General features: G+C 38.0%; 1 protein-coding gene and 1 long non-coding RNA gene across 2 annotated transcripts; one reads left to right on the top strand and one right to left on the bottom strand.

The window, feature by feature from the left end:
• Nucleotides 1–8: 8 nt before the first annotated feature.
• Nucleotides 9–1332, top strand: LOC116176773 (protein enabled-like). Its single transcript, XM_031495531.1, has 4 exons — nt 9–180; nt 240–374; nt 439–516; nt 577–1332. Exons 1-4 carry the CDS (start codon nt 119–121, stop codon nt 929–931), a joined length of 630 nt encoding a protein of 209 aa, XP_031351391.1. The 5' UTR covers nt 9–118; the 3' UTR covers nt 932–1332.
• LOC116176774 lies at nt 194–5027 on the bottom strand. The gene is made up of 3 exons (XR_004146520.1): nt 3973–5027; nt 1139–3909; nt 194–874 (listed from the first exon to the last, which is right to left on the bottom strand). It is a non-coding gene; the product is annotated as an uncharacterized LOC116176774 (long non-coding RNA).
• Between the last annotated feature and the right edge of the window lie 11862 nt (nt 5028–16889).

Genomic DNA, 16889 nt, shown 5'->3' with positions numbered 1-16889 from the left:
AACAATAGCTACCACCACCACCACCACCACAAATGAACTGGAAGATTTTCTAAAAGAATATGAGGGAAATTTCAATCATGTTTACGCTCCTCCAATTACAACGATTCCTCCATCTCACATGAGACCACCGGTGATAGATCCCAGACATGGCCAGCAACAACAACACCAACAACAGTTAAGGTACAAATTATTGTTCACGAAAAAATAAAATTTCTAATACATATATGTTTTACAGACAGCCAGTATCCATCAGTACAAATATTGGAGCATATTATAATTCCTGCGCCGCTACCCCAGGCAAATACTCAAACGCAGCCGTCAGAAATGGTAGCTTTACATCCACAATCCGCGATGGGGGACATGCATCAATTTCCGTAAGTTTACTCATTACTGTACCTCCGTTTATGTGGAAATACTTATTCTAATGTTACGTTACAGAAATAATCCAGCTCAACAACAACAACCAAATTTACCACTACAGCTACCTGTAAATAACGGCGGCAACAATCACTTTCAGTAAGTTACTTTTATTATACATATAATCTATTTTTAATATTGTTTCTCTTATTGTTACAGTGCCCCGTTGCCTAGGGGGGAAAAAGATATGCAATTACTAAGAGAATTTTATGAACACGTCTCGCCGCCGTCTTCAGCAGCCATCGACCAAGAAGAGGCGCCACCACCACCACCGCCGCCGCCATCTCATGAATCGCCCAGATGGCACGAGCCGTCCACACCCCAAGAGCTGGCGATGTTATCAATGGGGTGTCTGGAGAAGATGCTGACAATTTTCCAGGCCAGACAAAGAAATTCCCAACTCCAGACGGAGCGTTTAGAACGGGAATTGGCTGCACCACGGCTTCAAGATGAAAACCTGCATCGAGACATGAAGTTTATTATAAATTACATGCAATTTTTAAAGAATAGCTAATTTTTCTTTTTAAATTTAATTTCACATTTGTAATAGTAGGTACTTCGGTAGGTACTTACGAGTAATAAGTAAAACATTAATGTAATGTAGCTAATTTTACGTAGAAAATACATGGATTATTTAATGCGATTGTTGATATTAATTAATTTAGTTTACCTGCCACAAACATTCACGGTATAACTTTAAATGCAATATTTACGTACCTACCTGAGTTCGAGTGAGAATACTAATCGAATTAATCATTATCACAAAGAAACACCAAAATTATTTTCCACAACACATCGCGAATCGGCGAATATCACTGTGCAATGAAATGAGTGCATACGCAAGTCGACATAATGCGAGCTGATAATTTTCTATTTTTACCAAATGCGCGATACCAAGCAGAACGTCTATTCACGGTAGGTACAGTGTACTCGTTTTAAAAATTGAGCGTTCATTAAACACCAATCCCCAAACTTTTTTAACCCTCTCGCTCGCAATTCCTACACAAGAAATAAGCGTGTTTGATCATACCACGTACAAATTGGTTCTAAAGGAAGAATGTCAGGGCAAAATGAATAAGCACCCTTTATACATTCTTTTTTAATACTCAAACTTTACATAAGTACAAATTGTCTTAATTGATACACAAGAATAACCATCATCGTCTTATTTATGCCATTGTCTCATCACACAAAGAAATAATCCTTGCCTTAACTGCTACTGTATGAAAGTTTGAATACGTCCAAGCATCACTACAAAATCAGTTTTTTCATACGGCGCTGAGCCGCTGACAACCCAGCATTTCAACATCCCACTTTAATTTTCTAATTTTCAGTAACAGTTCGTCAATTCTTTTTTCCCCATTGCATTGCAAAGATGATGTCGGTGCTGCTGCTGTGGATGATGATGATGGACAATGGCTCTTGACATCTCGCCTATTATTGAATTATTCAGAGCAAAGACCCATTACAACAAACACTTATATATTAGTTTAAACCACACCCATTCTTAAGTCGCCTTGATCACCCGAAAACAATACAACATTTTTGTTCTCAAACTTGAAACTACACTCGACAGACAAACACCGCATGGCCTTGAAAGTCAACCAGGATCGGCACCCATTAAGCTTTGAGTGAGCCAAAATCGATATGACCTTAACGGCGGTTCGATTTTCTTAACGATCTGGGATAGCGGTTGAATTAGCGGTTTATACGTTCGTACAAACTCCACTTCTTTAATAAAACGATCCGCTTTGTGACGATTGTACTTTACGCGCTTGAACTATTCGTCGTTTCAAGGCCATCTCTTTAGTATCCATGATGATGCGATCAAGGGAAACAGGTAAACAAACAGGGGGAACAGCCTGTTTATTTTGAAAGCTGTTTATTTAAAAAAAATGTCGAGCTCTTTACACTGAGCGTCTAGGGGATTTATGCCGGGATCGCCTCGCTTTAGCCTTTTATCTAATTTAGTACCAGGTCCGCAATACTGATAGCCAGGAATATGTAGTTCCACTGGAAGTTTGTTTATGAGATTATTAACCAAGCCACTCCCATCCGTACACTTCCGCTTCCGACTCAACATTGTTGAAGTGTGGCAAGAAGTTGCCTCCATCAAATAAAAAAAAATGCTCAAATAGAGTACGTTTATTGACATATGTGATACATAAAATAAGTAGGTCGATAGTATAATAATTCCATCTTGCAAACTGTATTGTGAGAATTTACGTTAAACTTATAGTTTAACACATCTTCAATATCGCGATAGATGTTGTCATCGTCGCCCTCATCCTCGTCACCACATTTTGGAGCCTTTTTTTCGTTGAGATGATCTCGAGAGTGGGATGTGCATTTAAATAAGAGACCCAATTTCTCTCTCGTGAACAACATTTATTATTTCTCTCTCTCTCTCTCTCATTTACAACTTTTTTACATAAATGTTAAATTAGTAGTCTTCCCCGCCGTTCCAGCGCTTGTTATAAAGACTTCTTCCCTGGACAAGAAGTCCTTGAAGATCTGCAGACAGTTGTCGCTCTTGAAGTACTCATAAAAGCGCAAAGGAAGGATGCACTTAAAGTTCTCAGTATCGATCAGTATTCGATCGCCATACTTGGTATTGATTAGATCGATACCAATCACTTTATACTTTTCACCAACCTTCATATCCTTGACGTTCTTGAAAGGTTTGCAGTAGGTGCTACTGTTGAGTCGATTAAGATCCATTTTAACTGATTAGTCAACACTATTCGACTGATTCCAGGCACCGTTTTCTACCACCATTATATTGCTGGCTGATGACCTTGAAATCTAGAGTGCGATAAACCATTACATTGCTGTATGGTGGCCTTGAAATCCAGTGCGATATATACCATTATATTGCGGTCTGATGTTGACCATGAAATCTAGTGCGATAAACCGATGATCGATGATTTTCTGCTAAGACGAGAGACAATATCTTACAAAATTGCTCTATTTTCCTACTAAAGCGAAATCTATCCAAGGCCCTTTTCGCGCTTCATTATATGCACATGACCACGCGATCAGCACATACACGCGATTGTTACTATCGTCAAATGTCACTTTCTTCATCGCCATATTATGTATTCACCCAACTGAGCCACGTTTAGTCCGTTCATAAGGCAATAAACGGATATTTTATAATTTAAAAAGCGTCTACATATTTCAATCCCCAACTCATACCTTTGGGCAATGTTTTGACACTGTTCCCTAAAAGTCTCAGGTCCATACACCGCCTCATGCTCAGCATCAGATAGTAATACCAATAAGGTTTGATGAAGGCATTCAACAGCCGTTCGCCACATATTCACCACAAATCGCCAGTAGGCCTCCCAACATCAATTTTTCCATACTGCGCCGACAACCCAAAATTTCCACATCCCACTTTAATTTTCTAATTTTCTTTACCAGCTTTCCGTTTCTGCCGCTGCTGCTGCTGCTGATGATGATGATGAACAATTACTCTTGACATCTCCTCTATTATTATTATTATTATTATTATTATTATTATTATGGACAAATGACTATTCCAATAAGCACCTTATATTACACCCCCCACTCTCCAAGTCGCAAACCATCCCTCGATAGCCTAAGAATTGCACCACGTTTGACCTTGACCACAAACAATACACCCTTTGTTCTCTCGACGCCCGGCGCGCTCTCGGCCTTTGAGATACGAAGCCGGCAAGAAGAATAATTACGTTTTACCCTCAATCTTGAGACGGCAGCCGAAAAATTACGCAACCCATTTTTTACACTCTCAGCGCTGAACTGGCACCGCCAGTGGCACCCCATCCCCCAGAAGAACACAAACATTAAACCCCCCTTTGTTCTCAGCGTCCGACCTTGAAATCCAATCGCCTTCAGGAAAAACAATTTGATCACACACAATACCCCCCCCTTAACACTCTCAGCAATCGACCTTGAAATCCAAAAACCTTGAAACGACCACGCAACACCACACCAATTTCACCTTGAACACCAACACTTTATTCATATATTCTTCAATGCTAAGTGGGCCAGGATCGATACGACCTTGAAAGTGAGCCAGGATCACCACGCATTCAGCTTCGACCCAAAATCGATATGACCTTCAAGTGAGCCAGCATCGGCACGCATTCTTTCAGACGGACACACCCCCACATGACCTTGAACACCAATGCATCGATACGACCTTGAAAGTGAGCCAGGATCGCCACGCATTCAGCTTCGACCCAAAATCGATTTGACCTTCAAGTGAGCCAGCATCGGCACGCATTCTTTCAGACAGACACATCCCCACACATGACCTTGAAGCCTCCGAAGAACACAAACAATACACCCCTTTGTTTTCACCAATCGACCTTGAAATCCAATGACCTCAGCCATCACCCCCTCTTACCAACGGCCTTGAACCGACACCACCACCCCCCTCCAAAGAACACAAACAATACACCCCTTTCTTCTCAACACTCGACCTTGAAATCCACCCACCCCCCCACTTACGCAATACCACTTTGACCTTCAACACCACTTTGACCTTGAAACGCTAACACTTCAATCATATGGCACTTTTCAATGTAAAGTGAGCCAGGATCGGCCTTACTATACTACTTTTATTGCGTATGCGTTAACGCATCCCTTAAAATACCCGGAAATTCCAGGAAATTCCCTCGGAGATACTCAAAAATCACCAAAAAATCCTTGAAATCCTCGAACTTGCACCGAAATCCCCCACAGGTATTTTTATTAATTTATTAATTAAAGAGTTATTATCATGCTAGAAAATTTCGATTACTTCCGAAGATATGCCAGAAAAACCGAAATTTGCCGATTTTCAGTATAACGTTTCGTTTGGGAGAAAAATGATCATGACCTTTATTTTTTATATGACCCTTTAAAAAAGGATATGCTGTATTGAGTAGCATTTTTTTACGAATACAACTATGTACGGCACACAAAAAAAGTCTTCTATGGATTCGGAGATCCCCATGATAGATATCCTTATCTTGGACACAGTGTACATGTCTCATTTTTACGGTATCAACACTTAACTTTTTAAATATAACACGCTGTATATTTTTGGTTGTTTCGATTACTTTTTTTAACCTCCACATGGATTTTTGTCAATGTTCCCGTCCTATAAATTTGAGTAATAATCGAGGTAATAATATTAATCCGAGTAAAGAGCAACACTTTAATAATGAGAAAGTTTAATTTAGTGATACAAGGTGTTCACAATGAAATCAAGTGTCCGACTTTCAAAGTGCCAAAACAATTTTTTTTCAAATGGAACTACCCCTAATTTATTTCGATATTTAATCGTCTTTTGTGTTCTCTTTTTGCTTTCACTTTTACAAGGGATTCCCCGTTTCTAAACCTCGTAGCTTTTAGATTATTTAATATTTTTCACAAAAGGACCTACCCGAGGGGTTAACCACTATTAAGAATTGTGACAGTATTGCGCGAAATCGATGCGATTTCACAAGGATTTCGCGCAATTGTACCTAAGGGATTTCGCGCATTTCAAAGAGATTTCGAAGAGATTTCGTGAAATTGTAAGGGATTTCGCGAAATAGTTGCGGATTTCGCGAAATAGTTAGGGATTTCGCAGCTTTTAAAAGATTAGGAAAATGTCCTAGGGATTTCGCGAAAGAATCGGCGAGTGCTAGAACCTGCAACAGATTTCAAATACCTTTTGCTCATCGACTATAATCAAAGAAACACCTTCCCCTGTAGGCGCAATCGCAATAAAGTTCTCAGAAATGTAATGATTTCGCAAGCGATTTCGCGATTTTCGCAAGTTTTAACGTGATTTCCAGAGTGTTATTGAAATTTGTGACACGATTTCGCGAAGTGGTTTACTCCTCGGACCTACCCATTAATTAATTACATATTTATGTACCTACCGGAGTAGGCCGTAATAATAAAAAAAAACACAAAAATTCCCGAAAGTAAATAAGTGTTGCAAATTAATTATTTGCTGCAAGTGTACTCATCACTATCTATCCGATCGCATATTCCGATATAACTTCCCCGGTTATAAACCGGAAATCGTTGCAACTTAATTGTTTTTCAAATACAATGCCCATGTTTTTTAAGATTTTTGAAAAGAGCAGTCAATTTGCAGTACGACAACATCAAATACACATATGATTAATGATGAAAAATAGAGAAATTCCTGCTTCATTATTTAGAAATCTAGCATGCTGTATGCTGCCTGCCAGGATGTACATTGTGTTCTTTTCAAGTATCTCGCCAATTAAAGGGGATATTGAAGTGACCCTCTTATCTCGAACACACTGTACCTACATATGGTAAATATACCAAATAAATTTAAAAAAATGACAAACATATAACTGCTTAGTAACCATAATTAACGAACTTCAATATAACCTAAAAATACGATCGGAAATAAAAAATTCAATTGAAATACATATAGGGTCAATTGACCCCTCGTGGGGCTTGTAGGGGTGTAACAAAGCTTGGGTCTTCTAGTAGAAAAAGGAAAAATGGCGCAGAATGTATATTTTGTTTGCTATCTGGAAATATGACATATTCCGACGAGATACTATTTAAAAGTGTCGAAAATGTGACACCCTGTATGGGTGTACATGTATAAGTACAGTCTAGATAAAAAGATATATTAACACTGATATGATAAAATTTGAAAACACATCTCACTTAAATAATGAATAGGTAAATAGAGTAATCAGCTCATAAAACAGGCTGCCTTGCCCTTGAAGGGGGTTTCAACAATAGTTATTTACATAAGTGTTAGGAAAATGGCACATTACGGGCGAGGAAATATTGAAGTACGAAGCCCCCATGGGGCCGAGTACTTGAATTTCCGGGTCGAGTACCTAGTCATTTTTTTGAAAAGTTTTGCGTTACATTTTTCGCGAAATAGAACCTTTGTATTAATATTAGTGTGTCAGTTTTGACAGGAGTCTGTTAAAGTGACAAGAGGTAGGGAAATCAGCCACTGTTCTGAGATAAAGTAGGTATTAAAATTCAGGACGATTTCGGCAAAAGGTATGTTTTGTGCGTGTCTACTGATAAGCAGTCATCTCCCTATCATAGTAATCAATTTGTAGTACACTAAACTGATAATTTAATTAGAACAACTGTCTATGACAATTGTTTACTTAATTTAAAGCGAGATTGCACGCTTTTAGCATGTGACACGTAGATTACATGTTGACTGGCTTGATGCTTTTTGATTTTGGCCATAGTAATTTAAATACAAAATAATTTATAATAAAAGTTTCATATAAAATAACAAATCGTGTGCAATAAGGAAAAAGTCTAAGGTCGCTTTCTTTTATTAATCAAATTCCACAAAAGCAAAGGTCACTATTTATCCATACGACGGAACTTAGGAGTGCAGTTCTCACGATAGCACGTACCTGATATAACAGCAACGAATTGTAAAAACCGTCCTTCTATTTCCAACATTTTCACTAGCACCTAACTACTGAATCTCGCCATAATATCACACAAAAATATAGCGCGCTTGTCTAAAACTTTGGTAAGTATACCGGTTGGTCGCCTTGTACAAAGCTATTTAAACTTCAACCGCCAGTGGGGGAATAATCACAGAAACTAAATGGCGCTGCAAAGGCGCTTAGTTTCTCGTACAATCGGCGCACGAATTATCGAACTGAACTGATACTACTTATCAGCGTTTTGCCCACTAACCGCATTACGTCAAAGGTGTGAAGTTTAAGGGACGTCCCAAAACTCTTGGCGGTCCTTGTATAGATTCTACCAAACGGAGCGCATCAGCTCAAAAACTAGAATGTGCAGGAGTCCTCCACTACCTGAGCACAAAGATCAAGTATGATCTTTGCTGAGCCTGATTCTAAGATTAAATAGGAGTTCCAGGAAATTTTGTCTGTAGGTATTAGTGGCAAGGGTCATATGTTTTGATTAAAATGTTGCAATTGCAATCATTAAGTACGATAAACGAAAATCACCAGTGTTAAATTATTTGGCGAAGCTAAACGTAAAAACTTTTAGGAAAGTACATTAATTCCTGCATGGAATACGCAACGACAATTTAATTGGTGCAAGAGACACAATAGAGTTTAAATTTGCATACAAATTTATTCCCAAGATCGACAGTCACTGAACGATGTCGATGACACAATTCTTATGGGCAGGTAGGAGTTGTTCTGGTTAAAAATGATCGAACTATCTTTCGGTATTGCATACTACCCCGCCATTCACAACCAGTACCTTAGTAGTCTTACGTGCGAAAAGCTAGCCAAGTAAGACAGGGATGATTACACTGTACCTACAGTATTAAATGAAGTAGTTTTTGTATTAGCAAAAAATGTCCAAAAAGTTTCGAGAGTCCATCAAGGTTGGAATGTCTAATAAATTACTCGGCCTGCGCGAGTGTCTAGAAAACACGCGCGAGCAAAGTACGGTTAGATAATGTTGTATTGCTATTATAAATACTAGGTACAATTTATTTACAAATAAATATTAAGTTGAAGGCCAGAGATAATTAAATTTCTCACAAATTATTTGCGTGTTAAGCGATAACAAGATATTGTCCGCATCTCATCAGTCATGACTAGGGCAATTTGGATAGATCTGAGTAAATAAATAATTAATTGCTAATTGTCATCGACCGATAGTTTGACGTCATCACAAATATCTGTTAGAATGTGTGGTTACATTGACTTGGAACTTTTTTTCCAAACACTACACTGTTTCATTGAATATGTACACGTTTGAGAACTATTCTGTGCGCAGTTTCTAAACAAGAACAAATATTTACAAGACTTTGTTTTAGAAAGCTCACAGCTACCTTTACTTATAATAATTTGCGTCCCCTTTCTAATCATCTTTAAGGGCATAAAATTGAGAAATGCCACACACGAAGGGTAAATCATAGATACAATTTTTTACACCAAACATCCATTTAGTGTGTAAATACATGGATGTCCAATGGACATCTTCGGACATCCCACGAAATCTATGAGATATCTTTCTTAACTTTCGATTTAAACTGTGCGAGTTCAACTATATCTTGATTTTCCAAAGGGAGGGTGTGGAACAGTTTTATTAACAGAACGTAAAGTCTATTTACAAATAGGCTTAGTCGATGTTGTGGAATGTAGAATTTCTCTCCTTGTGCGTTTGGTATTTTTTGTCTGCATTTTTCAAATGTATGTTGTGGGTATGTTATTCTTTACTAAGTATGTAGATGTCATATACTGTTAGTACATATTTTGTGACTTTTGAAAGTAGACCTGCACACGGCTCCCGGTATAGGAAAGCTTGAACATATTGGCAATAATATAGGTTTTATTTGCTTGAACGCACAATTCATTATTCCGTACCTTCTAATCGAATGAGCATAACAATGATGTATTGCTTAATGGTTTGACTATTTACGCAATTTCGTAGGTTTATGATTGCGAAATTCGTAGGGAGTGGTTTCGTATTAAGGTCAGTTATGTGTGAGCCAAAAAAGGTTACTGTCTATGTACACAACCAAAAATGTTGTTTCCTGGTACAAATTAGGAACATCCGACAATCCGTTGGTTCCAACTTTTACTACCCCTTACTGACTCCTAAATCTTTTTATTTCCTAGTAAGAAAATAAATATTCAAAATTCCCTTAATTTCCACTATTTACCACTGATAACCACAGACGTTTCCACAGGGAGGTTTTTTTTATTAAATGAAGAGAAATTAATTTCCCAGAAGAAATTTAGCTCCCTTTTAATCTGAAAAACCAGCTTCTGTTATTCGAGAGGGATCTCATACCAGTTAGTCTGTGATACGTAACTGCCTGTGATATTTGTGTCGTATATTTTTGTGTAATACTGTCTGTGATAAGAAATTTTTATGATACACCTATTTTTTATATTTAGATATTTATTGTGCCTGTCCTCACACCAACAATTCTTATTTATCTGTAATTTATTACACTGTGATTGTCTCTATTTAAAAATTTAAAAAAAAATGGATACGACAAAAATTATCCAATGGAACTGTCGAGGACTATCCAATAATTTCAACGAACTGAAACTTCTCATTCAAAAACACACCCCATTGTGTGTTGCTCTTCAGGAAACGCACCTGAAACCAAGGTCAAAGTTTACTGTTAAAAATTTTAATCTAATAAGGAAAGATTTTTACTCACCTGCTAGAGCCTGTGGAGGAGTAGCTCTTTTCATTCAAAAAGGCACACCCTATAAACAGGTTCAATTAAACACAACCTACCAAGCTGTGGCAGTCCAACTTGAAATCGACAAAACCTTTACAATTTGTAACATCTACGTTCCCAATACAACATATGAGGTAAGAGAAATTGAACAAATTATAAATCAGCTTCCAACACCCTTTGTTCTTGTCGGAGATTTTAATTCTCACAACACTGTTTGGGGCTCTACCTCAAATGATGCTCGAGGCAAAGAGTTATTGAATCTCGTTGAAAATAAAAACTTAAGCTTGCTAAATGACCACTCACCTACGTTCTTCAATGTTAGGTCATTTGATTCAATCGATGTATCAGTATGCTCACCAGCTATACATACTAATTTAAAATGGGAGGTGGAAAATGATTTATATCATAGTGACCACTTTCCCATAGTTATTACAGTCCGAGGTCAAAACTCTGCCAAGTACAAAATTAATCTAGCAAACTCGGAACGGTTTACACAACAGCTCGTCCCCCCTAGTCAGGATAATTGAACTCTTAAAGCCCTTACCTCCTCCATTATAAATGCTGCTGAAGCCAGCATCCCAAAATCAAAACCTGGCAAAATAAGAAAGATGGTTCCATGGTGGTCATCTGACATTAAAGCAAAAATCTCGTTAAAGAAAAAAGCTTTGAATACCTAAATTTTGTCGGAATCCCACAATGGATAATCTTATAGAATTTAAGAAACAAAGATCACAGTGTCGCCGAGCAATACTGGAGGCACAGAGAAACTCATGGCAACAGTACGTGTCCACAATGACACCGGAAACTACCAGTAGTGAAGTGTGGAGGAAAGTGGGAGCTATATCTGGTAAAATCAGTTTCAATTACCCGACGTTTCTGCGAAACGCTGATGGCAATATTATAAATGATCTGCAAGAAATAACTAACATTATTGCTGATCAATTCTACAAGGTTAGTAGCTCCTCTAACTATCCTCCCACCTTTTTGGACACTAAACCTGAAAAAGAATCTTCGTATATCAATTTTAACACAGAAGAAAATTTAGATTACAACTCACCTTTTACTCTGGAAGAATTGCAGACTGCACTCCGTAGTACCAAGTCATGCTCACCAGGTCATGATGGTATCCATAACCAGATGCTTCGTCACTGTACCTCTGAAATGCAACAAAGAATATTAAATTTCTTTAATAATTGCTGGAATGAACATACTTACCCCTCGGAATGGAAACAGGCAGTCATCGTCCCTATACCGAAACCAGGAAAAGATCCGCTACTGGCACAGAGTTATCGCCCTATTAGTTTGACATCTTGCTTGGGTAAACTGTTCGAGAAAATGGTTAATGTGCGGTTGCAAACACTTCTTGAAAACTACAATGTGTACGTACCTTATCAAACTGGTTTTCGGAGGGGACGGTCAACGACTGACCATCTTGTCAGACTTACTGACAGAATTCTAAGGACGTTTGACAGTGGCGAACACCTGGTTGGGGTATTCTTTGATATTAAAGGCGCATTTGACATGACTTGGAGATATTGAATACTCCAAAAACTCTTTAAGTATCATATACGCGGTAACCTACCAAAATTTATCAAATCCTTTTTAGAAAACAGAACATTTGTTGTCAGGGTGGGCGACGCCTATTCAGAGGTACAGGTGTTAGAGAATGGGGTGCCACAGGGATCAACACTAAGCTGTTCCCTATTTGGCATTGCCATTAATGAAATAGCAATGGGTGTCACCGAGGAAATAGATAAATGCCTGTACGTTGACGATTTGATGATCTGCTGTTCTGGTAAAACAATCGGTGCCATAACCCGTAAATTACAAATGGCAATAAATAAAATATGGGAAAATGCAAGCGCTGTAGGATTGATGCTGTCGGAAGAGAAGACTAAGGCCACTCACTTCTGTCGACTTCGTAAACCTCACTACGACCCAGTCCTGTTTATGATAGATCAAATTATATGTGTACCCCAAGAGGTCAAGTTCCTGGGGTTAACATTTGACAGTGAATTAAGATGGTCTAGACACCTGCAAAACATTGTTACCACAAGTAGGAGGTTGCTGAACATAATCAGAGTTTTAGCTCATAATAAATGGGGTGCGCATGCCAAGACTCTACTTAACATAAGAGCATTGATTCTATAAAAAATTAATTATGGTAGCCCTGCCTACCTCACATGCGGTAACAACACTTTATTAGGAGCACTAGATAAAATCCAGAACCTTGCAATAAGGTTACCCAACAACTCCTGTCGCCTCACTTCACGTGGAAGCAAACATTCTTCCTTTAACTCTTCGCCGAAAGCAGATTCTGGTAAACTATTATCTCTAGATAATACCCGAACCATCACTTGCTTACAAATGAGATGACAAATGCTCGTCTAAATAGATGTAGAACGATAGGAGAAAGAGCTAGAGAAGAACTGAGACACTTAGAACTCCATGAAGCAAATTTTGCAGATTTGTCCAAAATAGTTGGAGGCAGGCTTGTAAAAGCTCAAATAAATGAGCGTTGGAGTGACCAGTGGAGGGAATCTGACACATTCTTGAAGAGGGTCAAGCCCAGCCTAGGACCACTGTTTCTTGTTAATACGAATCGTTCCGCCTTGATAAAACTATATAGACTCCGGCTTGGCCATACTGCCTTGACACATGGTTTTTTGTTGGCCGGTGAAGATCGTCCTCATTGCGTAAGGTGTGAGGTAAACCTAACACCGGAGCATATAGTTTGTGATTGTCCAGAATACCAAGATGCGCGTAACCTCTATCAAATAAGTGACATAATATGGGAAGAGAATTTTAGCACTGTAAATAAATGCCCAGAAGTACTGCGATTTCTAAGCACCATAAATGTGATAAGTAAACTGTGATAAAATGTTTGTAATATGTCCTATGACTGTACGTTTGAGCTGAAAATCTGTGATATATATGTAACTAGTATACATCTTAAAAGTGTGATATCTTAGCTGCTATAAGTAGGAAATTATCGGCAAAGGGCCTTAGAAGCCGAAGTCTCAGGTGGGGTTTTAGTGGGTATGCCCAGATAATGGGAGAGGATATATAAGATATCAGGAACCGTCTTGTGGTACAGCTTACGTCAAACTAGATCAACCCATCAACCCCCCTGCAACTCTGGCGTTTGGGGTCATTCATATTACCGTATTTTATATTCAACTAACACCTGGACTAACATCATAATTATTTTTTACTAATTGGAATTTGGTGAACCATCTAGCGTCACTATTTTGTCAGACCTTTATTGTACCCTCTACCGATACGTTATCGGTTTTTAACGCGCTAATATTGGATGGTACACTGTTTTTCCTTCCAAAGCACTTGTACATGTAAACGTAAATCATACTGAAGCGGATTACAAGTAGATCCAAGCCTTTCAAGCATTAATTAATTATGTATGTTACCGATACCTTGGAAATTTCGAGTTTCTTGGAATTGTTCTATGTTTGATGAACTCTGTACATTGGAACTGAGCTTACTTCTGGTGGCAACGTCCCTGTATCTGAATCTGAATCTTTGTTTTCACATTATTACTTGTACTTTCAATATCGTTGCGAAATTGTACTTGAGATATTAGTCTACTTGTTAGGAATCATTCGGGATTCGATCATCATTGAATCAGGAGATTTTACATTTGGGAAATTAATCCGGAATTATATGTGAATTTTAACGCAATCGTGTGGGATACCTATATGGGAATATTTTGTATTGTGAGGGGAAATTTAATCTCATTTATTGATTTAATTTTGGTTGCCATTGAAAAAAAAATATATGGATATTTTGTTATTTGATGTCATTGCTACTCCCCACGTATCTTCCCAGATTTATACAGGGAAAAAGCTCGGCGGAACTCAACTTTATGGTGAGTCGCAAGGAGATCTCGAAGGTTTATGCCAAAAACGAACAACCGCTGTGAGGCACGTCAAGCCCTTTTCATTTAATAACCCTGAGCTAGTAGGCTGTTTATGCGGCGGGTTTGAGTCAAGGCAGTGCGAGCTTAAACCTTCTGTTATATATTATCATATGTCGACTGGATCGAGGATTGAGGACGTCAATTGCCTTAAAATAGCCTTGAAATTGTAGACTCCCGAGAAAATTTTGAAGATAACGAATCGTTGGGAGTTGTTTTAATGTTCTTACTGACCAAGGACTTTAGTCGACTTGTGCGTGCAACTTTCTACGATATTTTATTGTAAAGGGAAAGTGATCATTTTTTCGCCGCAAAGTTGTTCCTTCACGAATACAATGCGATTCTACGTAAACTGTCGCACAGAAATTGTTCAGGTTAACTGATACGCTAGGACATAATATAAGTTGATACTTTGGTTCCAAAATTAATAATTGTTCCTTTTATAATGCTAAGCTCCGTCTTATGGCCGTCGAGAAATAAAATCAATAGAAATGTAATTTTGGGAACCTTTTTAAGGGTAGCCTTTTAATCGAAGCATTTGCGACCCTTGGTTTCTTTCGAGAACGTATTAACAAAGAAATCTTTAAATATAAAAGTTATTACGTCATTACGTACTAACTTTTTCTATTACCTCCGTGAATTTCGAAATGAAAATAAGGCATAAACCAAAACGACGTCTGTTGATAGTTTTGACAGTTGTAGGCATACACTACCAAACGTACATGATCTATTCTACTGTTTTTCATTACGCACGGGTGTAGGTAATGGGTAGTATACCATGCCTCTAAATTATACGTTATTACCTCATTTTCAGGGAGGTCGTTATGCATTTTTCTCACTTTGATAACGTTACGTGGAAAATTCAAGATGACAGCAGGGTTGGTGAGGGGCGCAAGATCGGTGTTTGCCATAGGCGCCATTTACCCACGGTACGCCCCTGCATATGAGAGACCTTTGGATTCTGTTTTCGCCCATACAAAATTACCTATGATTCCACCAATAACAGTAATTAAATTGATTGTATACAGTGCGTGATCTGTAAAATAAAAAGTTCCGGTACGGTACTCTTGTATATAGGGCTATACTTTTTTCTTCAATTGTTGTGCATTATAATGTTTTATGTTTAGACTATCAAAGTTTCCGGTACGGCGTACGGGTGCGTACCGTCACGAACCTACCACTGAATGTATATGTATACATTTATATCGAGGACATATGCGTAGCTTAATAATTAATTATTCTTTTATCGATGGTAGGCTGGGTTTCATCGTTAAAAACAGTCTATAGACTCAATAATGCGCTAATTAAGAAAATTTGCCATACTGATGTACATGTTCATTAATTTAAGCGCGTTTTACATGCTGAAAGTGTAACAGAAAGTTGAAATTCCCTTATCCGAGGGCATGCGCAATAGGTGCTTTTTTTGAAACTTTCAACTTTTCGGTTCGGACCATTCAGGTGAAGTTTTAAGGCTGCCAACTCTGGATATTTAAAATTAATGTTATGTTTTGTGTCATTTGATAGTCATTTTTGTTGACTGGGATAAGGCAGATTATTGAGCGACAACTACAACTGCACAGAAATAAAAGAAAAATAAGTAATGAAAGGCGTCTGTCTATAACCTATATTTTTAGGTTGGCAAAATTTCAGTTGAAAGTCAAATAGAATTACAGCATGTAAAGCACATCTGCACTTCATAAATTTCATGAAATGACTTTTAGCATTTAAAACAGGCTTTACAATTTAACCGTACAGTTAGTTACACTGGAAATTCGAAGGATTTTATAACGGGTAGGTAGAGTTGGCGATGCGTTTCCTCAAACCCGCCGCATAAACGGCCAACTAGCTCCGGGTTAAACACAAAATAAGAGTTTGAGAATCTTCCACAGCGGTAGATCGTTCTGGGTAAAATGATCTTCGTAGCTTCGTATCTTGACTGTGCATTTGAAAATTTTTCCAGTTTACAAACCTCCAATCAAGATTAATCGATTACCAACCTAATTACTGCATCTTAAAACAAGTTTCAACAAATGACTTCGGGCACAACTTCGCACGTATAGGGCAAAGTACAAGTAAAACATGCAGTGCTATAGTAGACATAAGGATTTACGTGTATTGTTTTTCCCTATGTCTACTTTTAAATGATAAAATCCTGCTGAAGGGCGCCTAATTTTCTGCAACCAGAATAACTTCTTAAAGTAAATAATATCTGGCTGTCATATTAATTAATTTGAATATTTTTGCTTTCCTTCTTGTCTTTCAACAGTGTACTAGTAAAGGTATTCGATTGAAACATTTTGAAACAAAGAACTATGATTAAAGTTTATCGTGTCCAATCAGTGTTTCAGTTTCCAGTAA

This window comes from Photinus pyralis, unplaced genomic scaffold (assembly GCF_008802855.1).
Source record: "Photinus pyralis isolate 1611_PpyrPB1 unplaced genomic scaffold, Ppyr1.3 Ppyr1.4_LG7, whole genome shotgun sequence".
Lineage (NCBI taxonomy): Eukaryota > Metazoa > Arthropoda > Insecta > Coleoptera > Lampyridae > Photinus > Photinus pyralis.
This window is presented reverse-complemented; position numbering and strand designations above follow the sequence as displayed.

What these genes read in the sequence shown, in the direction of transcription:
- LOC116176773 (XM_031495531.1), top strand. Translation starts at nt 119, where the DNA reads ATGAGACCACCGGTGATAGATCCCAGACATGGCCAGCAACAACAACAC. An exon ending in CAACACCAACAACAGTTAAG is followed by an intron (nt 181 to 239) that starts GTACAAATTATT and finishes TTTTACAGACAG; the next exon opens with CCAGTATCCATCAGTACAAA. An exon ending in GGCGGCAACAATCACTTTCA is followed by an intron (nt 517 to 576) that starts GTAAGTTACTTT and finishes TTATTGTTACAG; the next exon opens with TGCCCCGTTGCCTAGGGGGG.